Below are 27,100 nucleotides of genomic sequence, written 5' to 3'. Positions count from 1 at the left end.
TTAAGACTAATTTATGATTTCGGTACGATAAAACGAAATGGAATGTCTGAAACTTTTAGAGACTCTAGATATCTTTGGTTACGCTGGCATATGCGTGGGAACAGAAAACTCACAGCTATTACAAAATTCTCTCATAATATTGCAGAAAGAAAATCATTTTCAAAAGTGTTATTATTGGGGTAAAATCTATGGGGTTCGAAATGATTATCATATTGCGTTTGGTTTTGAAAAAGATTGCTTGAACGATCAAGTATATTATTACAGGTAAGCTAACATATTAAAACGATTCTTTAATAAAGCATTTCAAAAAGATAGAATATTTGAATTAGTACGGATGGCTTAAATTGGTTGTTACTACCGAAAGCAAATAAATGTGCACGATTCTTGACACCTCTTACAATTAATAACTTCGAAGGGGATCCTTCTATAGCCACCAACGTTTATAACGTTAATCCTCCGTTCCCGCCAAACGAAGATCCCAAAAAATATTACGACGTAAGTCAAAAACAGTTGGAAAGATTAATTTTTCAAATTAATAAGAGAAGAATGTTTAAAATCAATAATTCTTGATATGTTAGGGCCCTATACCAAAAGAACTTAAAGAGGAAGACAGACTGGCAGCTACGATAGAGATAATTAGAGAAGATGCCATCATAATTCCTCGTGGTGCATGGTTTAAGTGTCCCAATGGGAACGTAATTGAAAATTTAAGTTTCGAAGGACTCAGTGTTACAGATGCTTCGTATTTAAAATCGTATTTGCACGCTCGTTCCCCACAACAAAAATGGAATACCAATTTACTTACGAGACCTGATTATAATTACGCAATAGATTTTTTAGATACAATTGATATGGATGTGCCATCAGGTACTTGATTAGAAAAATTTTAATAATAATTTTAGAAAGTTATTTTTTTTCTTCGTATAATTTAATATATCTTATTAGGATGTTGGAATCTACAGTTTTTACATGGCAAACAATCAGTGATTTTACATAGTCTTTTTTGGCCTGGAATGACGTTTTATCATAAATTACATAGTCCGCATTATGGATTTCTTTACTTTGGACATGGGAAAAAGAATATGGATATTGTCTTTATGTTGTAACTATAGTAATAAAAAGTCAATAAATTCAAATTCATGCTTTTCCTAAAATCTATTCAACCTTATTCAACTAATGAGATTCGGTCGATTCCTTTTTGTTTTCTATGACAACCAAATACATATCCGCAATCACTACATTCGATATCAATTTTTTTTACACGTAATTTACGGTATGCTATAATATTTCATTCGTTAAGTTTACAAGTAACAGCAGTACTAAGAATGATTTCAATCGGGGAAATAATTCTTAATAAAAATGTCCAGCATTTCAAATTGTAACGCTTAAGTCTCGTTAACATATGGTTATAAACGTTTTCATGGTTAAATTACGTTAAAGTAAAAAACGAGTGTGTTAAATTTACAAAGTTTTACGATTCTAAGTTTCCTAAGTAAATCGTCGCCTGTTTTTTGAATGAATAATTAATTACTCCTTTTCATGCGAATAAGAATTAACCGCCGCCTTTGAGAACAGGCTTTGTGGATAAACTAGTCAACCTCTCGCCATGTAAGATGGCAGTAGTATCTCGCTCGTGGTTGGAGAATTTGAACGCACAAGCGCAGTGACCGGCATACTCGAGTGAAGTGTTGTTGCAAGTGCTTGGGATCCGTATTCCGACAAATTTCTTCAGGATATTTCGCTGCTAACGGTAAGTGAAAACATTTCTACAACTTTTGGCGTGTCTTATTTGCCGATAAATAAGTTTTTGCCCGTTGATTCGCTTTACTTTGACCTTGAATCAAAAGTTTGGTACACGGCGTGATGCCGGGTGACGCCGGTTCGATGAAAACGTATTTCGTAGCACGTGGATTGTAGTGTTCTCTGAAAGAACGTAACAGAATTTGTTCTATTGAGTTTTAAAACATCGTACATATATATCTTTGTGAATTTTTGACTTTCGGCATCGGCGCGATTTCAGAACGCGGTATAAAATGTTTTCTCGTTGACAGGCGGCGTCAAGTTCCTGTCTTTTGCACGAATTACGCGACATTTGATGTTACCGAAATTTCCGAATTCGTTTCGTTATTGGAGATCGATAGAACAAATACAAACCGACATGTCCGACTAATATTAAATGCCCAAGATGGATATTAGCTGAAATAGATATTCACGTTACTATGTTATGCATCTCCTCAACTTCCATGTCGTGGCTTGTTCTTGCTCGTTCGACGACATTACGATATCGTACACATTTCTCTCGTAAATTCGTACGAAACATATATCGTGTCAAAACAAAAGATTTTACAGAACGCGACACTGCGTCATAGGCTCAAACTCGTCTGTTATTTTATTATATATTATAGTTGATATTTGTATTTTTCTTTCGCATTCTTAATACATATGTACAATCTACGACAGAAAGATGCTCGATTCAAGGTTAGTTAGGTCAACGAAAAGAGAGTTACAGGGCTGTCGTTGAACGAAAAGATAGAACATTCTTCCTCGAGCCAACTAAATTAAGTTTAGCCATTGAATTAAGTTTACATCAGTAAGATCGTGATGTATACTGTGTCTCGAAATATCTAAACGTTCCCCGCCCCCTTTCGTGATCCCACCCTATACAGTGTTAATAAGAACCAGTGCGTCCATTTCCTTTTTCACCGGTATATACGTCGAATTATTCGCGGAGCAGGAGATTCGCTCTAGATAACGGCACAGTAAGTTAAAAGGCCGGTAGTGTTTATACGAATGCGATAGACTGTAAAGTCGACGGTGCAACATCGCGATGCTCGCTAGATGGAAAGTCTCTGTTATCAATCGTTGGGTCTCGACTTGTTAGACGATTTTCGATTCGGTCTTTACGGTTTTGAAAGTATCCGCCTTTAATGACCGATGAGTGCGTGCTCATGCGAGCGCGCGTGTGTTCTCTCCCCTTGATATGATACGGAGATTTATTTTCGCGCGACAAAGAAATCAGTGACGGAGCCGATAAACTCTCTCCGCGCATTGCGCTCCTACGAACTCCTCTGGCTCTCTTTTATCTGATTCATATGCACGGCTGTACATGTGCAATCGTGTAGTCAATTCTGAGCACGGACCGCGAGTTCCGGTTCCTATTCGAGTGGTATCCTCTCTATCCCCTGGCGTATACCTTCTTTTTCCTCGACGACGAGTTTCGTGTCGGCGAGCTGGGGTACTCCTCGACTACGGAATCGTACGACGAGGAAAAGACCCGAAATAACGATAAAGCTATCAAATTACGATACAATGTCGCGTGAATTCCCTGCCTTCTTATTTGCTTACGGCTATATTCGTTAAACTTGACTATTTGTATTTAACACACAATGGCTATGACTATCGTATATTATATTATATCGTTGCTCGATTTATTCTTTTATGAAATGAAATAACGTTTCAAATGAAAACGGATATTCGGTTAGAATGTAATTTTTACTTGTTGCTGATTTAACTATAATCAGTCATGAGTGTGCGACTCGGTATACGAGAACGGATTAAATACCATTCTGATTGCGCATTAAACGATGGTCCGATTAAACGGTAGTATTTCCTTCGTCCGTGGTAATTGGGTACGTACATTCTTCTTTAACTGGGAACGATCGCGATCAGAGAAACGCAGCGCAGACGATGAAATAAAATTTCATATTCCGGAGCGGTCAAGCATGAATAGTCGCGATTTTCTCGTCACTTTACGACGAACGAGAGTCGGTTCGGAGATTATGGTTTTACGTGGAACGGGAGGCTGGCTGGCGTCGAATTCTTGCGATTGTTGCTCGCAGCGAGTTCGGTCTTTGTTCGATTGGACGTATAAAGCGTCGGTTATCGACCCGGTTTCGATACGGTTTGTCGCTCCTTTTTAATAATTCAGCGCGATCGAAGCGAAATCTCGCGTAACGGGATTTAGAGTAAACCGTAAAAAAGCTCGTGGAAACGTCACGGCATTGACTTTCTTTGTTCTGCTAGCGTAAACCTCGGTTTCCAGTCTTACGTTTCGAGAGTCGCGTTCATAGCTGACGAGTAGAGGCGTAGCGAGGACTGCGTAGCGAAATATGTAACCAGAAGAAAAGAAAACGGTGACCAGGAAAAGTCAGACTCATCGTACACGAGTAATTTGTTACACGCCCGGTAAATTTGTTAAAAGTTAACGCTATTCGGTAGAGCGGTGTAATTAAGTATCAGATACGTGTCAAACACAGCATTCGAATGACTCATTAACGTTCAAGTTAACTGACTCGCCTTCTTTTATACCGGCTGTACGGCCGTATTATTGATCACGAAACGATCGTATCTCGAGCAGTAATTCTCAACCATTGTTACGCGATAAACACTATTCAATTCTAGTTTCTTTTGTTTCGCGTTATCGTTGATAGTAGTTACCGCAATCTCTACAACTTGATGATTATTTCCCTTTCTTCGTTCTTATTAAATAACCAGTCGTTTGTCGTGTCTCGTTATCGTCTTTCGAACGAAATTGTTTCGGATCGATGGAACAGCGGTTCGATTTTGGTGCGATTACGCGATACAGGTATTCCAATTTCCTGCAAAACAGTGCACGAGAGACAGTGGTTCTCACGGAGCTCGATTGCGGCAATTAGGTCGAATGGAAAGCGTGATGAAGGGCCATAAATGCGTGAGAACCGTCCGTTTAAGGCGCGAGAACTGGTTCTGGGTTGATCGCGGGCATCTTCTTCCCAAGGCCCTCTTCTCGATGTTAAACACGGCGGAGATGTTACGAGCTTCTTCGACTGCCTGAAATTAAACGTCGGGGACAAGGAGCCCCGAGGACTGCCTTTTCTCGAACCTCCCTTCGTCCATTTCAATCCTCCACCACCATCACCTCCTCCTCCTACTTCTCGAAAGCCCCCCTCTACCCATTCTCCGTTCACCTTTTTCTCCATTTGCTTTGTTTCTTCGTCGTCTTCTTCCTCTTCTCCTTCTTCGGCTGCCTACCTAGCGAACGTTACGAAACGTTTCGATCGTTTTAGATTCAAGTTGGAATTTCAACGTGCAAGAAAAAAGAAAAGGAAGAGATTCAACCGTGCGCGATGAGCAGCGACTGAACTCGCGAAACAATCACCTAACTATTTTTCGACTCTATTCGACTTCTCGCTCCATTTGTCTTTTGTCTACGATTCTCGTTTCCCCCCGCCTCGTCCAGATTGCTCGACGAAATTGCTCGAAATTCTTTTGTTCGATGAACGATTCAGACTTATATTTTAGTTTAGTAGTGGATTCTCGAAACGATACTTCGCCTGCGTATCGAGAATTTGTCGAACGGGCACGAGGCATCGACGATCTTCTAGAGGCAGAACGAAAAGGTAAAGAGGCCGGCCGGCGTGTATCGGTTGGGCATCACGTGCACCCGGAGTGATTCTCTTCCAAGCCATGGCTCCGTTGTCAAGTGGACAATATCTTCTCATGTTTCAACAATGTTACCGTTGCCGAACAAAACGACGTGCTCCGATGTTTCTTCTTGCGTGTCTCCATCGTGTTCGCCAACATACTGTGCTTCCATGGCTGCCGAGATATCGCGTTATAATAATTTATTACGTCACTCGCATCAACAAAAATTTGGCGTTTAAAACTCACGTTTGCTAAAAGAATATAAAATTATTCCTCGAAGAATTTTCTTACTTCTATCTTTTCTAAAAAGGGAATTATTATAAAATAATTTTCCCTCCGTCTTTTGTAAAATTGTAAATCGGGTGTCAGTCGCTTTCGAGAAATCGATCGATTCGCCAAACTGCTACATTTTATTTAGTCGACGATGCGATAAGTGCTCGTTTGCTGGGTCCTTTAATCGTCCTTGTCGTTCGGTAGCCAGCGTCGAGTAGATTGGATCATGGTAAAGCCTTAATGGAAAAAGAGGGTTGACGAGAAGAGCATTGATTTAGCGTTAAGAAGCTGATATCCCTGCCCTAACGCGCGATACAGCCGTCGCTTGTTGTTATCTAACACTTACGGTCGTAATACTTTTGCCTTTCTCATAGATTGTTCGATAGATAGACAGATACATAGAGTGATTGACGATTTTCATCATGTTCACGTTCGATTCGATGACCTATCGTTGATGCGCGATATTTCGAGACAAGCGTAGTTTCTGGAAAACTAGAAACAATCTTTTCACGAACACGACAGCCAGGATGACATTGTACCATTATTTGCTCGTCAACGATGTTTCGCCGTGACGTTCTTCACTGTAAGACGATTCCTCCTCCGATTGTTGGTCCCATGGTTGAGGAGAAAGAGCTGTCCTTTCGATGCTCGTCCATGATGATTTCCTTTAGGAGAAATATTTTCCGTGGAGATTTTCGGTCCGATTGGACACATAGATTAACAGCGGGCGTACACTTTCACGTGCGTCGCGAGCGCGCTTTTATTCTTTGCAAAGCAGGGAGAGCAAGGGATAGATGGATGACTGTATAGTATACACGAGGGCTTCCAGTGGCTGTAAGAGCAACAGAGCGAGAGAGCGGGGGCAGGAGGGAGTATGGGGGTTATGGGGGCACGTTCACACAAAACGGCCACCATAGACCCTGGCAGCTGTTCGCCATCCGTGCCCTACTCTCTACGTTGTTCTCTCCCCCGCATTCTTAGTTCGGCTTAGCCTCGCCCTTTCTCTCCCTTCTCTCTCCCTCGATGCTGAACGTACAAAAGCTTCCTAGCTTCTGTACCGTCACTTCGCTCTTTCTGCTTTTTCCCCTGTGCTCTCGCTTTGCCTCCTCTCGAGAATTTAGAGTCAGAATTTGTTTCCGACCATAATCTCCTCCTCCCCCACAGCCCCCGCCACTTCAAAATCGTACGTCACATGCAATTACGATTCTGTCTCTTTACGCGGATCGCACGTGTTACGTCTATCTTTACCTGTGTCTCGGGATTGTGATTTGTCAGCAGAAGTAACTGGAGACCGAAGATCAGAGCAGAAACGACTCGACGACACGTTCTGAAAGGATGGTCACGTTTATTGCATAATCCGAACACGTGGTCGAAACATATCGACGCTGGTCGTATTTGCCTTGCGGAGCATAAATCTTGTTTGGATGCCTAGCCTTGACGAGGCAGATCCACAACAGCCACACAATGCTTCATGCCTTCCTGTTACGTATCTCAGGGATTCCGATGATCGACGGAATCGTTTCACCGGAGCGTCCTCCTTTGAGTAAACAGGAATGGAACGTGGTACATCGTATTGGTATAGCATAATAGCAGGATAGAGCGTTTCCTTTTATACCGACTTTTTTCTCTAGTCAAGTCCACGGAGAAACGAGAGTGGATGCGCGCATCACCCTTTCTCTTGCTTCTGTATGCAGCTTCCATTCTGATTTTGTGAACCGTAATACACGAAATATCTCAACGAACGCAAAGCGAACTTCGCGTTCCTTGTGAGCGTGGTACTGTCGTTGACTGTGGTGGTGGTCGTCATGTTGGCCGGGTAATATCACTGTTTGCTCGAACGATAGACGGGCAGAAGAGGCCACCGCGCCGGGAGTGGGTGTGCGAGCGCGTCTTTGTGTGCGCGACGCTTGAAAAGCCGCCTTGAAGAGCCAACACAGTAGCTACATAATGGATTAAGCCACGTCCTCGTTGACGAGCCACGAACCGACAGGAAAATCCGTGATAATGTGGTTACGAGAATCATTCTCCCTCTGGTTCTCGCCTCCTCTTTTCATTTCGACGTATCAGCCAACGACCATGGAACCACTGAGAAAAAAAAGATTGCCAGATCACCGTGCGTTAAGGAAAAGATTGGCAAAAATGTCCGTATTCTTAAGCTCTCGTATCTCGCTCCGGACGTCCTATTTTCGACGATTCCGCATGGATTTGGAGTTCCGATAATGGAACCGGCATGGACCGAGTTAAAATTTGCTGATTATCGTTCGTATGAAATTCTTTGAAATCGTGGGAAAAGAAGGATGTGGTAAAAATATTTACGCGGCCGAAAATATCGCGATTGCGGCTTATCCGTTGGAATCGTTGCGAAGGCGGAGCATTCCCCGTGCAACGATCCCATCGAGAACAAAGAGGACGCGGCCGTTGATTCCTGCAATTGTACGTTTTAATTCCAAGTTCCAAAAACGGTAGAAGTGATAGCGGCGATTGGCAGCGTCCCGCGTAATCACGCGCCGCTTTCGCCGAACCGACAATGCTATGGTTACGACGAGCCTCTGATCCGGTCCCTTTTTGCTTCTAATTAATTACAGTTAATTACGTTAATTGGTCCAACTAATGCGATCGCACCGTTTTACGGCGTCGCATTCCTCGTCTTACGTCGTTACTCGTTATGGCTCGTGCCTCATGTAGATAGATGTTTTCTGCATTCGTCCCGCGTATTATCGTTAACATGGTAGTATTTTTATTGTAACGCTGATGAGCACAATGTATCGTATTCCAATGATGGCGATCGAGGGGTTGCGATGGCCTTGTACTCGCGTACGTTTCGTTCCGAGACGGCGTGCTATGCCATTAGGTAGGAAAATGTAGTTACAGCTTCGAATTTCATGGATTGAAGCAGTGGGGTTGGTCGATAGTAAAAGGCGAAGCACCGTTGTCCCAGCGAAACCCTTATTTGTTTTCCATGGATGTACCGAAACGACACGTGTTTCTGTATTATTCGGTTGCGTTACGGTTTGGAATGGGCAATGGGCCGGGCCGGATGGATTCTCGACCGCCTAAAGTATCCAGAAACGGGAACGAATCGTCGGATTGATGGCCTAACGTCAATGGCTATCTAATAATTGAAGAACTGAATAATGGCGGAGCGTAGCCGCGTAAATATCGAATCTCAGTATCGCATCGTGTCTGCCTTGCTCGCGTCGTGACTAACGCTACCTCGAGCACGTTATAAATCATTTCGCGTACGGTCTCGTTCGATTATTTTCCTCCTCGATCTCGCTTCCCTTCCACTTTCTTTCTCCACACCGTGATATCGTCCTCCGCTTCTCTTTTTTCCATCGACCGCGATTTTTCAGATGCGTCCGTTCCACTCGATTCGCGTGATTAATTTACTTAAGAAGAACTTTTTTGCGGCCTACGCGAGAGCAACTGCGCTCCGCCAATTGTCCTGCAAAATTAATCTGTCTCGTAACAAACGAGTCTGTAAAAATTGACTCTCGTACACCAGTTACGAAATTCGAATATCGATACTCAGGATTGTCGAAACACTTCCTTCGTTAAGCGATCGATGCACATACGTTGTACACAGCTGTACAAACACATACGGCTGAATTCGGTAGCCGTTCGTGTTTGATGGCCGCACGCGTCCAATCTATGTATTTAAATTTTCCGACAGGTTTCCGGACACGCGACGACACTGAATTTACGTTTAATCATATCGTGTCGGAATTACGCGCTAACGAACCGGCGCGTTAATCGGTTCTGAGTCATTCGAAACACCCACGGTAATCTAGTCGCGTTATTTCCGCGCGACCGTGGGATGTCGTTACTTTTTTTCCAACGTTCTCGCGAGTGAATAAACGACTGGCTGGTTAAACGTGAGTACAATGGCACGATTATGGCGCGATGTCTTCGTCCTTTGTGGCCGCTTTAACTCGATCAAGTCGCCTCGTGGAACACGTTAAGATTAGACTGTACGAGCGCAGCCGCGTTGCCGGTACTCGTTTCTCTTTCAGGGTAGCACGCCACCCTAAAATAGTTTCCGTGCACGGAGGGCGTGTTCAAGGTGAAGGTTAAAGTTCCGTTCGTCGTGAGAGAGTGACGCGCTGACAGATTGAACCCTCGCCGAGGGTGTTCCACTCGAATCGCGTACGATCGATGCGATCCGCGCTGTTGCTTCCTCTCTCCAGCCGTTCGTTTCGATCGTTCGTGCCTCGCGTAAAAGGACGCTTACGAGTCTTCCGCGTCCAACGTACGTTCGCAATTTTATGCATCTATCGTTGCTATCTATTATTAAGGGAATAGATAAAAGTGGAGTCCCTCACTGTCGTGGAAGAGCGTTACGCCGGAGGAGCAAAAGTAGGCCGCGAGGGTAAAGCGCTTCAAGCTTGACAAATTTTTAATGGAACGTTACGCCAAGAGCGGTGCCTCGGTCCCGTTGGGATATGGAACCGCACGTAGGAGCGTGCAAGACGCGCGTTGTGTATCACCGTTTCTCGGAGTCGAGTTAAAACGAGACCTTAAAATAGTACTAGCGCGTAGCATGGTGTGCAGTCGGTGTTCGAGGTTAAGGTTAAGGCTGTATCGCACGCGGTGCCGCGTGACTACAAGGGCAACGCGAAGACGTACGAGCACCACTCGAGAGAAACGATTCGAGTTGTATTTAACCCTGTGGTGCTGTGCCTTTTACCGTGACATGACACCGCGTACCTCCTCCCTCGTAACCGACTCGACCGACATCCTCGAAAAGTTGCACCAGCTTTTTTACGCTTTGCACCGTTTGCTCTGCGTTCGACTCTGTACGATACATGAGGAAGAAAAATCAGAGTCGTAAAGCTCGCGACGGAGAAATTCGAGCATATCGAGAATATAAAAAGCACGGAGAGATAAAAAGGCGGCGATAAAAATTGGTTGACACTCCCCCGAGGTCTGCGGGCGGATTTCCATTTCACGGCGGCTACGTTCGACTAGCTTCTGGAGCGAGATGGAAGGCTAAATGGGACCGAGCTGATATATATTCAGGTTCCGGTTTCGCCATGCTCGGTTGAGTACGGGGTTCAGGGGAGACACGCCTAATGTGTATCCTCTGTGCTTGTAAACGCGCAATATTTAAAACTTGTGCTGGCCGAGAGCTTTTTATTTTTTCCCCTCCTCGTTACTTTCGTATTTTGCGCCACGGTGTTTCGCAACTCCGACCACCATAACTCGCAAGTAGAGCATACGGTATTTCGCACAAGATTCACGAACGTTCGTTTACCGATACATCCAACTCGGACCCAAGCTCGTTCCGCTTTCCCTCGAACTTTGCCGTCCTTCTATTTTTTAGCGAGCGCTACGTTCGTTTATCTAGCTGGAACGAGAGGCACAACGAGGATTCTCGTTCCGGAGCAACCTGGGGACACGACTTCGTTATCTTCTCCGATAGACCTACATTGAATTTCATCGCGAATTTTATTCGTTCGATACTCGTTTCGTTCGCGTTCTGTGGTTGACTTGTTCGAAGGATATACAGACACGGCGCGTATCGTCGTTCACCAGCGTTAGAGAACGTGAGACGTGTTTTTCTCGGTTGAGTAATTCCTTCACGGAGATACGGTGTAATGGAGTGTTTCTTTGGCCTCCATGACCTACGTCGTTAAGATACATGGTGGAGATGGAAAATCTAGAATGGACAGGGCATCGCGGAATCTGCGCGCCTTCAGACTGGTCCCGTGAAACGATTCGCTCACGATTCGTAGGAACATCGAGCATTCCTGACATTAACGAGATCGCCGTGCGTCACCCGATACCGTTAGGCGACCACCGAAAAATTCGCGATGATCGGGTATATTTTGTTTCCAACTTTGGCCAAAACTGGGTGGATAAGTTCGTGCGGTCGAATTCTGCTTGAAAAACCAACGTCGTCGCAGCGGATACAGTAACGCGTGGATTTGCAAATGCCAAGCACGCGGAACGCAATTGTATTTCTGTTTGGTTGACGGAGAGTCAAATGGATTATCGCAGCAGCTCGTTCCGCCGTGGCGACTGCCTCTATAGTACGCCACTATTCGAGTGAGTCATACGGACGACCGATAATCTGTGTCGGTGTCTGTGTGTAGCGAGCGCGTGAATAGAACGGCTAGCAAATAGAGGAAAAAGGGACGGGGCTGAGCGACCGAGAGAGCAGATATCATACCGTTTTCTACGTCGAGGATGGAGGGAGAGGAAACTTCAACGAAAGGATCGAACCAGACGTTGGCTGTAGTGGAGCGGTTGGCGAGAAAACGGTAAACTGCTTCACGGGACCTGGTGAACGTTGTACGTATTCTGTATATCGAGTGGACGAGATACAACCGTTTCTCCGTGGACCTCTGAACATAACATCGTTAATGAAATTGCATCGATCTGTCCTAACACGAAAATGTACGCGCGTTCGTCTTCGTTACCTACTCGCTTCAATTCGTACCAATCTACTCCAATCCGCTTTGACCGTTTCCAACCTCCTTCCGATCACTTTCGACCCGCTTCAGTTGGCATTGCCAACGCGCGTATAGTATAATTTAACGAAAACAGATCGTGTTCCTTTTATGCAATAACTAGGAAGCAACGATCGGTATCTCGGAGTACACGAGCTGCGTAATTTTTTCCGACTGCACTTTGCCAGATTAAACTCGTTGCATCGCGCTCCTAATGAATTTTAGACGACGAGAAATAAATGGCAGGTGAAAATCTAGCTGAAAAGTCGAACAATGTCAAAAAGCACGTATTTTCCACAAGGCTGAAGACGGTGGATACCGTTCGATATCGGCCGTGATACGTTTCAACGCAGTTACTCGATTTCGAAAGAAGTTACCGATGCCTTTCGTGACCCAGTTGAAGCGTGGGCACACGGAATCGCGGAATACGTCCCTGCGATGCTCCAAGGATGGAGAAAGAGAGACGAAAGGACGAGCAGAGGTCCTGGTAATTAAGGCGTTTCGACAAACGTACATCGCGGAAACCGGTTATCCCGGCATCGGCGCGTTTCACTCGTGTATACCTGCTGGAGGTTGCTTGCAAGGTTGCTCGAACCGCTGGCCCTGACGGTCCTTTGAGCCACAAATATGCGTAATCTTGGGTATAGGTAGGAAGAGCCGAGTCTTCTTTCGCGTTCGGCTTTGCTTTCGAAATCCCTCGCTTCCTGGTCTTATCCGACCTACAAATTTACGTCCATACGACTCCCTCCGCCTTTTAATGAATTTATTCGCCGCCTCTAACGAGCCTATGTTTCTTTTTTTATCTCTTGAATAGGAATTTACGTTGAAATGTGGAATGACAGAGAATTCAGCGAACCAAGTCGTTGGCGTAGACCGTAGACGAACGATGTCGTTTAAGACAGGGCTTCCCTGGAATATATCCAGCAGCACGCGGTTTTCAAGCACCGCGGAGTAAATCCTCGAGAAAAATCTCGTCTCGTCCAGAGAGCAGGAAGTATTGAATTAACGCGTGATCTCGTCTCTGTAACACCGTACGAGCGGCTTAACCTCTAAAACCAACGCTTCAACCGCTTCTCCTCTCTTTTCGTCTCTCTCGTTCTCTTCCTCTTGCGGTTATACTTTTAGCAGCGCTATGGTTTACGATTTATGCTTATTCTGCTCTAGTGGTTTGCTAATTTGGAACAGACCAACGTGTTTGGTTCCTGTGCCATAGGTCAGTTATTCTCGGTACTCGTTTAATTCGTCGCGAGTTTCGTTCACGAAAGCGGTATGTCGTCGTGATCGAACGAGATCCTGGGCGCAATCATTACTGAGAATCATTATCGAGTATTAATTATTAGTTATAGCGTTGATTATTAGAATTTCACCAAACATTTAAAGCTGACGTCGTACTTATAAAGTAAAAAGCTAATTAGCAAAGTTGGAACAGAAGTTTTAGTTGACGGGCGAGATCAGACGGTGTCCGACTCAGCTTTCTCGAAGCTGCACCACGAGCGTGGTTGAGTTCGCATGACTAGGAAGTCTTTTTCTCCAAGTTGTTGTTCGTTCCGAGAACTTCCCAGCCAGAGATTAGGTAATCACGGATGAATTGGTATCCGAACTCGGCGTGTAATTCAAAGCGTAATCTTGTTTCGAGCTTTGTTCGTCCGTAATACATAGTTGGAAGACGTCTTGTAGAAAGACGGATGTCTCGGAGAATTGCAGTCTCCCTCGCTTCGACTATTGCCGTAACTAAGAAAGCGGATCAAACGCGAGAAATTGTAATTTAACACGGTGACGTATCCGCTCCTTTTTAAAGTGTGTAATATGGTAGAAATGTCATTCGAACGGAGATAGAATGGCTTAAAGATCGAAACGCAGGGAACTCGATAGATTCCAGTGTCGTGTATATACGTCTTTCGAACATCGTGGGAGACTGCGTAATATTCAACGAGTGGAGGAACGATCTCCTCTCCCTTTTAAAAGGCGTGATCCAGCGACGAGCGGAGATCATCTTTGCAGATTAAGCCAAAGGGGATCGTGAGTGTCGAGTATCGTCTCGTAAAGGTCTCGTGGATTTTTCTGTCGGAGCCAGCTCTCTATGCTCGCTGCTACGAGCGTATGTTAGACACGCGTTACGAAGCGAAATATTTCAAAATCTTTCTCGTCCCGGTGGTGAGTCGAGGCAACGCGTTAACTTTTAACAACCTGATCGGTAGAATGCATAAAACAACCAGCAGACGGCTGCTGTTCTCGACCGTGGCACGCTGACCACCTTTGTGGTAACGTTATACCGAAGCCAAAGAATACCGGAACAGTGGAGGGATGTCCAGCCGAAACTTCTGCCAACGAAGATTTCGCGATCAATCCGCTCTTTCTTTCCCTGGTTCGTTCCAAAAACGAGTTCAAAGTTTACCGAGTACGTACTATTTACAGTCGCTTATCGAAACCCTTGAGCTCGAGTACTGGATAGTGGGAAACTTTGCTTAACCTCGCATTATCATCTTCAAACATACAAACATTTTCGTATATATTTACATTTTAAGTAGGAGCGACAGGGATGAACGATTGTGGAAACCCCCGCGGAGAGAGATCACGATGACATTGGAGGATTTCGTTCGTGGATATCCGTCGATCTTTGAATTTCGTTCGGAACGCGTTCGCGACATGCTCGCAGTCGAACTTTTGCCTTCGATGTTTGAGACAGATAAAGGAGGGGGACAGAATCGATAATGTGACTGGCCCGAGTTCGCAGGGTTTTCTAAAATCCCATGCTATCCGCTCTAGTAGAGACAATAAGGAATCGCGTTAACGGTGATAGCACGCGTACGCCGACCTTGTCTGATTTTTTCGTCTCCACCCTCTCCCCTTGTCCCCTTTCTCTTGGTGTCTCGTACACCGAGAATGTATGTTCGGTTTCCACCACGATATAAGGATTATAAATAACGCCATTGGGGAAAGCGTTTGTCCTTGGATATCATACGAGAATCGTGTACGTATGTACCGGCGCAAACGTCGGGAGGGGGAGGTCCCTCTTCTATACAAAGTTGATTGTCCGGCCTTGAATCTGCGGCCAGATGTGCTACGAGCGCCCTGTCTCTCGTACACGCGCGTACCTCCAGCCTGTATTCTCGTCCAGATTCGTCCCAAAAACCTGTTGTGCTGGTATCCGAAAATCTCGATCGCTTTGATAAACGAGACGAAACGAGACGAAATTGGACAGAGGAAAACGCAACAGCCACGGAGAATTTTTCACTCTGAAAACTATTTGATCGATAAATGAAAACGTTTGAGAGAATAGCGTCGTCGGTACTATATTAGTTAATTCAGGAATGGAGTCATCGTTGATAAGAGACATTCGTGGTCTCTCTAGATTTTGGTTCTTTAATGAGTCAGCCGGTGATTGTTTCATGAAACCGAAGCAGCCCAACCCAGTGTCCTTCGCCTTTCCTGCCAGTATCTCCCCTAAATACGCTGTCTCCTGGTCGTGTCCCTCTGCATAGGGATAAGCTTCGAGCCATGGGGTTGGTCGTGTCAGCTTAGAATACTGCGGGGGTGGCTACCGGTGGAGAGAACCCCATGAATCATCCGACGTACAATCGATACGAAAGCACCGACCCTCCTAGCGCACCGTCGCGACGCCAGAGCAATGGAAACACGTAGTTCGCCACGTATCAGCTTGCCACAGGGTGCTGGACGTCCTCGTGCTGCCACCGCGAAAACTGGCCAACGGATAACTCTCGCGGCGAATCTTCGCCTTTCCGTCTATGCGAATTCTCGACTTTCCCTCGGGCGATCGTTGTATCGATCGCACCGATGCAATCTAACACGATACGTAGTTGCTGGCCGTGCGGTCGACAATTGCCTAACGCATGGTATTTTTCCTGGAGAATGGCTCGCGGCAGCATTAGCGATAACTTTGGCGTCGTTCGACCGCCATTCGTCGCCGGTCCCTCATAAGAATTTATGGAATGCTTTGGAAAACAAGGAATCGAAGCCAAGTCGTTTAGATACCCGATGACTTGGATAGCTGATGACCGATAGTCGAGGTTTTAGATTAGGAAATTAGTCGCTGAACCGTGACAAAATCCGGCGAAAGAATGCTTTAGTTTTCTGATCCACGATTAGATAAAAGGTACAAAGTCACGTTATCAACGCTTCAAAGTTTCAAGCCTTATTACACATGTATCGGTGAAAGCAGTGTATATTGGAATTTCGTCGGATATGACCGAAAGATTTCGAGGCATCCGCGCCACGGATAAACGATTTTGCTAGAAGAGAACGAGAGACCGCACGGTCTGGTCCACGGCCGAGTCGTTTATTGCACTTCGAGCTATCCTGCCAGATAAAGTAAACCGCTTGAATCTCCACCATTTTTATTATCCCGCGTGGTTTCGAAACGCGTGTTCGAGGAATCGTTCGACTATGTCGTTTAACTTGTGTTATTGAATTCGAAACGAGCGAGCACGTCGACCGTCGAGCGAAATTATTTTTCTTGGCGAGAAATCGCAGGTGCGCGTCGCCTTCTTACTTTAAACGAATCACCGCGTTGAAACGGTGGAATTTCCGATATTCCCTCTTCCCTTTGTAACCGCGTGTTTTCAATTGAGAATTCACCACAGCCGACCAATCTGCTTTTTTCCTTCTCGCGGATTCCAATCTAGTTTTTGCGATCCGTCTCATCGATATTCCAGGCTAGATTTTAACGAGTTTGTTTTCCTCGCGGTAAATGCTCGTTTCCGTTTGTCCCGTTCATGTACGCTTGCCTACGATGAAATACGAATCACGGTACCATCGGTCTTCGCCGCTAGAACTCGTACGATGCTACTAATTGCTCGAAGAATGGCATAGAATGAATTAAACGACCCGACAAAATGCGGCCATTCAGTTTCACTTACTGTCAACATGCGTGGCGTTGCTCGTTTCTTCTGTGGCACGACGCCACGTTTTACAATATTCACATATTCTTCCGTTCGATACGTACGAGACGAGAGATCGATCCCTCGAACCGTTCCTTTTTTTCATCGCCAGTCGCGTCGTGACTAAAACAATGGACTTTCGGTTATTTAAAAACGCACACGCATCTGTCGCAGCGACCTTCCATGGACTAACTTTTTTGACGCATTCGTTCGTACGCGTTTCACGCTGAAAAACACGGCGCACCGCTTTAAATTAAAATGGACGTTATTTAAATGGACGACTTTACATCTGTCCCTCGTGCACCGCCTGGTAGACCATTTAAATCAATGACGCCTAACATTCGACGTTACTTAAAATCTTTGAATACTAACAAAAATTATCTCCTCTTTCTGTGGATCTTTTTTTCATTGTTAAAATTCTTGGAGCGTAATTTACGCACGCAGGCGACGCCGCGACGCCGGCTCCTGGAATTAATTGCACGCGATAAGAGAGTTATGTCGGCTTTTCTAAATGCTTTTCTTCCACGCGAATCAACCCCTAATATAATTGACGCGTCGACCGTCGGGCTCGTGCTTGTTTTTAAAAGCCGAGTCACGACTTTCGATCACCTTTATCCTCTGTAATTAGAGACACGACGTTCCCTCCTCTTTGAAAACCTACAAAGGTCGTTAAAACTTGAAGCCACAATTTTAGAAATGGTACTTTCGAGTATATTAACTTCCTCTACTATACTAACTTCCGAGGTACTAACATGCAACTCGCTTTGTCTATGGGATCGCGTCGTTATCGTCGAGTTCCGTTAGATCAGCGAAATGCTCATGGTAGGATGGAAACGTTTCCTCGAATGTAGCGACTTGATTCCTGGTTTCGACGCAAACTTTTATATCGGCATGGGTCTAGGTACGAGCTTCGCCACCCTCTCGTTCGCAAATCGTTTGAATCGTCGTAGACGCGAGTACGTGAGTGGACTCGAGTCTTGCACGTAACTGGTACACCCTATATAAGATCGTAGTCACGTTCCACGTGTACGAGTCTCGTGGTGCTCGCGTGGTGCGTACCCTTATGAATGAAATCAACATCGAGGACCGTTTCGTGACGCTTAATTAGAACTTAATTGCTACGAGACTAGTGATTTACCGCCTTGCTGAAACAACAACGACGGCTCTACCCGTCGGCCACAATAAACGACGTGTCATTAGCCTTTTAGGCAAAATCGTGGCTTGAAAATTACGTTCGGCCGTGTTACACACGTGGATAGGTGATTACTCTGCCAGCGAGACAAAGTCTGTTGTTGCTCGAATTCGTCGAGGAAGTAAAGGTGTTTCGGACTTTAATTATGCGTGCGCTGCGTGCATTCCATCGTACACTCGCACGTGCTTCGCATTTCAGATGGAGAGAGTTGAATCGAGCGCGTAAAGAATTTACGGAGCAATTGTGGCACGGCAAACAATCGCCCTCGTTTCTCCTCGAGAGTAAAATCTGCAACGATTAATGCACTCAGAACACAATGATCGTGCTCGGAATCGCGTACGAGAGATGTTGCGAGGTCCGATCCGAGGACGATCTCTAGGAGACAAAATGGTCATGCATATTCGCTAAAAAATTCATCGACTATGCGTCGTTGTTCGTGACGCGAATGCGCCAAAGAAGGACGTTTAAAAATTTACTTTCTCTCGACATGGTAGGCGAACGCGGGAGTGCACCGACGACGAATCAAGCCTGCATCGTCGAAGGTCGAACTCTCGATTGGGGATGACAGATAGATTGTGACGGCACACGGTGACGACGATACTTTGCACGTGCGAGGAAGGAGATATCGATGGTCGGTTTCGAGAGGACAAAAGTTTCGACGGGAAGCGAACGTGCGTTTCCCGGGATGGTATGTGCGCGCACGAGTTGGCTCGCGTATTTGTACGAGCGCATTCCGCGTGTACGTGCACCGGTTTTCGTTGAGCAGCGACGACGTGTGCTCGATCCACGTCCGTCTCGATACGGAGTTGTAGGTTTTCGCGTGTACATGCCGAGGCGCACGATCCTGAAAATAATTTCGGGCGCCAGCCGTCCAGAGTTCCGACGGATGCGAGGGATTCGTGCGAGTGATGAACTTTCATTCGGAAGTGGAGGTTTAACCGTATTAAAATGGCAGGTCAGAGCCGGGCTCGGCACTCGATGTCTACATGATTCGTGAGTGCGTGGACCGTGTGTTTAAGGTCGCCGGAACCGGCGTCGAATAATATAATATTTAGCGGTCGTTGGTGCTTTGAAGTCACGAAGGTCCTCCGCTCGGACTGATTCGTAATTTATGACCCGATTCAATGGAACGATTCTGGATCGTCCGTGATTGGGATATGAGTAATTACGTCGTTGATTTCCTTTCTGATAGAATCAGCTCGTCAGGCCCTGCATGCTCGCGCGTCCTTCGATTATGCGATGGAAAGAAAAATTCGTTGGCGGAGAGAGCACAGTACGCGGCGATAGGTTTGTGCCGGGGGTAATTTTTCTTGCACGCACGGTGTTGGTACGTCGCGTTAAGCGCGATTAAGTAACGCGATAAAGTAGTCCGAACAAATAGCATCGTGTTCGATTCACCGTGGTGCGAGTAAATATTTGTGCCTGAAATGGCCAATGGAGAGCTTGCAGAAAATGCTCGGTGAATTTCTAACGTCTTTACACGACGTACACACGATTTGTCTTTATCTACGTGATATCTTGACAGAGTGTGTACGTTAGATCGGAACACGTATATAACGATATGTATCGCGTTCTAACGGTCTGTTCGGTTATCGTTTTTCGAAAACGTGCAGTGTACCTACGTTGTTTAACTTCTCGTCATCGCATCACACGCGAAATCGTTTGGAGGAGAATGGTCGCGCAAAGGCTGGCAAAAAGTAATTTCGTCCGTGAAGAATCGCAGATAAAAGAAAGCAGGGGATGCACTCTTGGATCGGCCACCTACGTTGACGCTGACGAACCAACGCGTGTCGAGCAAATCGGCCAGTGTCAAGCCAATCCGCGGCAAAAAGCTTTCTAAATCTAACAGTGACGACGAAAAACGGATGCGCGATAGAGCTTGCTGGCATCGAATCAGCGACAGGCAACGGCGGCCTTGTGCTCAATTGCATTTTCGTCGAATTACAATTCGCGTGATATTTCATCTGGTCGTTGACCTTCTCGCGCGGCATCGAAATGCGTGGGCGTTCATTCATTGGCCAAGAAAGCCTGGACGTGTCCGAAGTATGTACCTGTGCCATTTGGCATCGTGTCATAGATACACGTCGTACATCTTCATTAATTGGCGCCTCGAATAGCACGTGTCTACGCAACCGACTACATACCTTTAACACTCGATTCACTCGAGCCACCGTCGACGCGTTTTAATTGGTTCATTTCGAGCTTCGTTGAACTCGTTCGTCGGAAGGTTGAACACATCGACACGATCGCGTAATGCTTCGATTAACAGCTAAACTAAATCTTCTATCCGTGTAATCTTATTCTCGGAATTGTCAAATTGTCGAGATTAATCGAAGTAAGATCGAAACAGTTCGTGACTCGACGTAAGTATATATATATGTACGTCAAAGCTCGATAGACGATCGGATTTTCAAGTATGTATGTACGTCAGTACGCGACATTCTTCGAGTAGTACGTTCACACAAACGTTGTCGTAGTCAGCGACTAAGGTGGAGCTTCCGTTTCCGGCAATGAACGTGCCGTATAGGAGAATCAACACCGTCTATTACACGCTATATTCGTACGCAGCTCCCGGAGTCGTCTTTTTCCGCTGGAAGGAAACGTATTCCTTCGCTCGTCGAACGTTCACTGTACATTTCGGACGCTTCGTCGCGCGCTCCTTTCACCGAAATATTCTTGGAATATCTACACACGATTTGGAGCGCCCATGTTAATTAAGCGCTTTCTTGTTCCAATCTTTTTCCCCGTGTCTAGAAGATTTATCTTTTTCGTAAAAGTTTTAGAAACGAACTACGTCCTCTATGTTCAGGGAGGAACGAATTACGAGAACTTTTACTCCACGACCATTAGCTGCTACTTTATTAATTTAAGAGGTATAATAGCGGTCCCAGTCAAGACACAAAGGCTAACGTTCCTCGTGCATTTCGGTCGGAAATGCGCTACGGCCTACTCTTTCTTTTTTCCTTTCTTCTTGGCTGCTTCCGTTTAGGAGATCGTGTAGGAGAAAGCTCCCACATAAAGAGGTCGTTAATGAATGAAGAATATCGTTGGTTCGAAGTTCGTACTTTCGGTACACGTTGCGGCGAAGGAAACTACTGTGTTCTCCGAAGCAGCGCAATTCTTCGTAAGCACTATAATCGAATAGAGTGTACGCGCAATCTCGCGCACACGTAGACACGCGGCGTTATCGTCGCGTATCATGGAAATCGCTTCTCCGTTCGCCATATGCTCGCCGGTGTACCGTTGTCGAGTCTCCTTAGAGAGAGCCGGTTTTCATTTCCTGCCGCCACGAAAGAATGGCTAGCCTCCGTCGATAGCCACTCTCTCCGCCTCTTTTTGCATACTCTCGATGCCGGGTGTCGTTATTTTATTTTTCCGCGCATTCTCGAAGACCCGAGAGCTCGCAGAGACGCATCCGCCGTGCCGGCCAAGAGTTTCTCGTCGCGGCGAATTAACGCGTGTCGAGCGACGTTGTTAACATCGCCACGGAGAATCAGTTAGGAGCGCGACTTCGCGTTCAACGATTTTCAGAGCGCAAACGTTGCGGTAATAGCTCGCCGGAGCTAAAAGGAGCGAAGAAATGAAAAGGAACTGACGATGAAAGATTCGCTGCTCTTTACTTAACGGGCGTACTAGCCGTTTAAGCACGGTGACCATTCACGGAGAAAACGATCGCCTTGGGAACAGGCCGGGAGATCAAAGAAATCTCGTGACGACGTTCAACCGACCACGGGCACATTGTTCGTCGATAAGGATATCATTCTGGAAACTGTGATTCGTCATTGTCGCGTCTCTAATTGGGTTAATGTGTTTCGTAGCGAGGTCTCTCTTCGGCTTGGAAGCAATGCCAATTATCAGCAGCGGTGATGTCGTGACAGATCGTTGTGTTCTTTATTCGTTCGATGGGACGAACGGGCCAATGTTGAGAAGAGAAAAAGAAAGGTAATTCGTCCGATCGAGGAGATAATAAACGCTAAGTAGAGCATTCGGACAAGTGGGATTATTCGGGTTGTGTCGTTAATCGAATTTATTATTCGGCGATGACATCGTCGGTACCACTGGGTTGTTCGATTAACGAAAAGCGTAGGATCGGCCGATAGCGGAAGATAGATTTTAATTATTTGTTGGCGTGCCCCGCGCACGTCAGATTGCGTTCTAATAGGAAGCTGCATTCAGGCAACCGTACGCGCTCCTAAAATCGATTTCCATTAATTCGAGGAAAGCCATTATATTCCGGTCTGAGAATATATGTATAGCCGAATATCTCCGCGCTACCTGTTATGTCATTCGGAGCGGTTTCAACGCGAATACCTTCCGCGCGATATTACCTTGTCTATAGCGTGATCACTTCTGCCTATTAACTCGCGGCAACAGCAGCAACGCTCCGATCGGACCGGCATCGTTACGAGCAATTCGTAGCTTTACGGTTTCCTCGTTTCGAGTGAGTAACCTCGCGGTCGGTTCTAGAACCGTTCGACAAATTACTTATATCTTTTCTCGTTCTTTATCGCGCGTTTTGCTACCATCTCTGTCGTGGAACTTTGCTCGAATATTTCGGCCCCGTATATATCGGCAGCTCGAGGTCGAAAGGATCGAAATGGACAATTAGGTTCTCCTTCGCGGAAAAGAAAGCGTTTATCCGGTTATTGTTTGACGTGTACAAAAGTATCCTCGACACGGAATGCTCGGTTGCATTGAGTCAATGAGCGTATGCAGTAGTATGCACGCTGAAGAATTCGATACCTAGAGCCCGGAGGACTGGTCATCGATAACCGATATCCGCTGAACGAAACGCGGGGGCATAGATTGTCGCGAATTGAGACGGATCGGGGCTTACGCATACCGCGCAGGGATTAGCTTTTCTTCGGACCGTGGTCGGTTTCGCGTAGCTGGCACGGCGCGGCGTACGGGGAAATCGATAAATATCCGCGTGATTTCAAAGTTCGCCAGACGGTATGGGTGGTCGCGTCGTTCGGAAATCGATGCGACGACATAGCTGCGTCGAGGAACCGCGGGGGGCAGGGATTTTACGTGCTCGTTGTGGAAAAGCGATGCGACGCGACGCATCGAAGTCTCTGAAGGACAAGAGAGAGAGAGTTGAACGTTTGGCCTGCCGGTGTCTAGTCGGAATTCCTAAATTCCGGACACGGCGAATTGTTATCTAACTTGTTGGGCTTGGGTCGAGAGTGGTCGGTGTCGGTGTCGAGAGCGTTCCTCTGGTGCCGCTTTTCGCATTAGTCACCGCGACGACAGGCGAAAGGCGGCTTCGTAGTCGTAGTCGTAGTCGTAGTCGTAGTTGTAGGCAAGAGCAACGGCAGCAGGTATACGCGTATTTTGTTTCGCTCGAACGACCACCGTAGTTGTCTATAAACAACCAACGATTTCCAGGTAGAATGCGCTACAATCGCCGGAGATTATGAGACAGCGGCACCTCTACGGATAATCTTACGACTTACGACTCTAATTGCTTTGGGGAAAAAAGAAAAAAAAAAGGAAGACGATAAGAAGGATCGCGTGGTATAGTATACCGTGAGCGACGTGCCATTCGTTTAATCGTACGAATTCGCGATTCTTCGGTTGTCGCTTGACTTTCGCGAATCGATTTCCTCCCACTTGTTAAATTCGGTCGAAACGCGTTACGGTAGGTCGTTCACCGAGTACCACTGCCCAAACTGATCCAAACACCTCTGTCCGCGTATCTGCTCGCTAGAAAAACTCCGTCGAAAAAAGTTCGTATATCGCGATCGAATGGCGTCGATTAGCGAGCGATCGAGAATCGGCGAATTTTCGAGGGAGTACTTCGCCTACGGGGGAAAGAGTTGACCCTGAAAATGTGCAAATTCTATTGTGGAGCGAAACGTTGGCCGTGGTTGGAGATAGGGAGTCCTCCGTGACAGGACCCCGCCCTGGAGTCGAACCCCCCATACCCCGATGTTCTTAGCGAGCTCGAGGCAGGGCTGCCACCATCCGAACCGAGTCCCGGGGTGCCGGGCTCAGCCGATACGTTCCTGCCTCCCGTCTATCCCGGAGCTCATTCTTTCTCTAACCGTCGAGCAGTGCGGAGCGCAGTAAAACGTAGCGGCGCTCGGTTGTTCGAGAGTGAACGTATACGCTAACGCGGACTCGAGTAGCAAACGCGAACATAACGAGCTGAGCACGCGCGGATCAACAGTACTCGCGACGAGGAATCGAGGAAGAAAGAGATCGTTACGCGCGGTGTTCGTTGGGCGATTTTTACCAGTTTGTGCGCGTTGGTCGAACCGTCCCCACGCACGACTTCCTCAGGACAAAGAGAGAGAGAGGAGGTACGCGAACGCAGCCGAAACTCCGTTCGGCGGGAACAAAGGAACGGCGGTACCGAGACGAATCGTCGTCGAGAGATCGAAGCAGAGAGAGGAAACGTGAAACGATCGATCGTTAGCTGCGGCTCCACGTAGTCCGGGGGTTCGCGATTATCGTCCTGTGCCCTGTGCCTGCCGATTGGTCGTCCTCGTCACGCTTCTATCGTATCTGGGGTGAGTCTCGCATCGCGATTAAGCCTGTCTATCGTGTTCATCGACGACTTCTTCGCCGTTCGAATCGTTGGAAAGGTGAAACCGGTGTTGTATCGTTGTTGGTCCGATGATACGTGCATAATACCGGCTTGTGGTTTAGAAGTTGAAGTGTTGTACGCGCACGAGCTACGAGAAAACATCGGGAGAGATTTTCGAAGCAGAAGAGCACGAAAGAGAAGGAAAAGGAAAGGACAGGATAAAGGAAAAGGGGGAAGGAAGAAAGAGAGTGAAGGCGCGCGCGCGCGCGCGCATACACACGTACACGAACACGTACGCACACGTTCGAGGGAGAGAGAAAAAGAAGGAAAGAGCGAGCTACTAGCGAGCGAGAGCGAACGAGCGAGCAATACGTTGGTGACAGAAAGACGGTCGGACGGACAGACGGACCGACAGACGGACGCCGCTTCCCCTCCGCTTCTCTCGGCAGTCGGTCGCGCGTTACCGAGCCAAGTGGATGAGTTCGCGAACGCGCTCCTGCTAAAAGCTTCTGCTTGCTGTTTGTGCCTGACCGTAGGCGACTTCGGTGTTCCGTTTCCCTTTGCTTCTACCGAGCAAGCATTTCCTCGTGTGCCTCTGCTATCGTGTTCGGCTTCTTTTCTTCACCTCTCGTACTCTCGTGTCTGTCTAGACGCCACGCATCGTGCTACACGCCCGCCACCGTCACTGCCGCCGCCACCTCGCCTCTACGTCTCGGAATAATATATCCAGTGTGTTTCTTGTGCGGAGCACCGGCGAGGGACGCTCCTTCACGAGAAAAGTTTCGCCTCGTCGCGCCACTTACGACGCCCTCGACTACCGGAGGTGAGTACCAACCACCCCGAGTGCTCGTCGTTTCCTCGCCTTCGTTGATTATATGTCGGGTCGTGCGCGCCCCATACACTAAACATTTTGTCTCTCCGCGTGTACGCAATACGTGTCGCCGCACCGGTCTTCTATTTAGCGTATCCATCGTCCTTTCTGACTTTTCCGTTCGTCGACTCCATATGCTTCGATCGGTCGGCCGTTGCATCGGTCGTCATGTTTCTTTCGCTTAGTGCCTGTCAAGAAACGAGAAATGTAACATCGCGCGTCGAGCGGGATTTCGAGTGTGTACCCCCGCGCCATTTTGAAAATGGACAGCATCAATCGATATAGCGAGCGCCGTGCGGAGCCGGCTTTCAATTTCAGTCGCTCCAACGGTTTCGCTTCCAGTTCTCGACGCATGCATCGCGACGTTTCCCCTGCGTCACATCGATCGGCGTTTAGCGATCGGTCGGAAAAGCTGCACGTTTGTATTTGCATGATCGAAGAATCGTTGGGAGCAGCGGCCGGTTACGCCATCTTGATTCCTTCTCCCACCACTTGGCCGGTATTAACCCCCGAACGATCGACCATACGCACGATTTCGAGACTACCAGTGACCTTTCCCTCTGGGCACGATCCATTGGAATCTCGCGATCGACCTGGCCTCGTGGTTTTCCGTTTTCTGTCCCGCTTCTACGTTTGTTCGATCTATGGGGGACTTTAGTCAGTCCCTGGGCAGGACCCATAGAAATTGGAATTTTTTCAGAAGGCAGGCCTCGTGTCTCTTGAGAGAATCGACACGACCAGAAAACTTGCAACAGAATGCTTTGTCCGCTCTCGCAGATTTAGCGTTTGCTGTTACCATGGTAAAGGAGAAGGAGAAGGATAGAAAGGAGATACGTTCTTGGCAAGCCGGGTGCCTTAAACAGAGGCGACGTGTCTGTCTACCTACATTATTTCTCCCCTTCTCTCTCTCTCTCTTTCTCTCTGTCTCTCTTTCTCTCTCTCTCTGCTTTGTGCTGATTTTGCATAGCAGGCCTCTACCTGCCATGCATTTAAAACGCAGTCAAGGCTTCCACGGAAGCGATTGTTGTTGCTCGGGGAATGGCAGCCGGTGGAGAAAGGCCGAGAAAATGCTGATCCGACTAGCAGACCAGTCGCTCCTCCATACTCCGTGGTCCGTTGTTTCCCTTCTGGTTCCATGATCTCGTCGTATTCGTCCCGTAGGTAATTCATTAGATTTAGATTTAGGCGATTGGCGTATATCGGCCGATGCTCGGCTTTGTGGATGTTTTGCGATTTGCCACGTATTATCGTCCCTCCGTGTCTCCTGCGCTGCCTTTTTCTCTGCTTGCATCACTACGATCGACGACAACCAGTTTCAGCAGTGGCGAGTCCACGCCATCCATGCGATAACGGGTCGTTAACTTGCCTACATCTGCCTTTCTCTCGTTTACAAGAACGAAGAAAAGAGCTGTTCCGACTGCTTAGGCAGACGCGCAACGCCACGTCGGAGTGCTTTTGAAACGCGCTTTACAACTCGAC

General features: G+C 47.0%; 2 protein-coding genes across 5 annotated transcripts in view; both read left to right on the top strand.

Moving 5' to 3' along the window:
- The first annotated feature begins 37 nt into the window (after positions 1-37).
- LOC122566674 (radial spoke head protein 9 homolog) lies at positions 38-25,533 on the top strand. The gene is made up of 5 exons (XM_043724272.1): positions 38-264; positions 330-495; positions 579-867; positions 946-1,750; positions 25,401-25,533. Exons 1-4 carry the CDS (start codon positions 38-40, stop codon positions 1,104-1,106), a joined length of 843 nt encoding a protein of 280 aa, XP_043580207.1. The 3' UTR covers positions 1,107-1,750; positions 25,401-25,533.
- The window catches only part of LOC122566661 (A-kinase anchor protein 200-like), a 39,231-nt gene continuing 36,393 nt past the window's right edge, over positions 24,263-27,100 (top strand). Inside the window, exon 1 of one of the 4 annotated variants that reach the window (XM_043724239.1) lies at positions 24,263-24,733. The gene's annotated coding sequence lies outside the window, so the exon portion shown is untranslated. Of the gene's footprint in view, positions 24,734-24,763; positions 25,574-27,100 lie in introns of those variants that run through there. The other 3 variants (XM_043724242.1, XM_043724238.1, XM_043724241.1) reach the window with 3 other exon arrangements.

This window comes from Bombus pyrosoma, linkage group LG4 (genome assembly GCF_014825855.1).
Source record: "Bombus pyrosoma isolate SC7728 linkage group LG4, ASM1482585v1, whole genome shotgun sequence".
Classification (NCBI taxonomy): Eukaryota; Metazoa; Arthropoda; class Insecta; order Hymenoptera; family Apidae; genus Bombus; species Bombus pyrosoma.
The sequence above is the reverse complement of the archived record's forward strand: the minus strand, read 5'-3'. Positions and strand labels throughout refer to the sequence as shown.

Excerpts from the sequence above, each read along its gene's own strand:
- LOC122566674 (XM_043724272.1), top strand. The coding sequence starts at position 38 with ATGGAATGTCTGAAACTTTTAGAGACTCTAGATATCTTTGGTTACGCT. Across the intron at positions 265-329 it reads GATCAAGTATATTATTACAG|TACGGATGGCTTAAATTGGT; the intron begins GTAAGCTAACAT and ends TATTTGAATTAG. Across the intron at positions 496-578 it reads ATCCCAAAAAATATTACGAC|GGCCCTATACCAAAAGAACT; the intron begins GTAAGTCAAAAA and ends TTGATATGTTAG.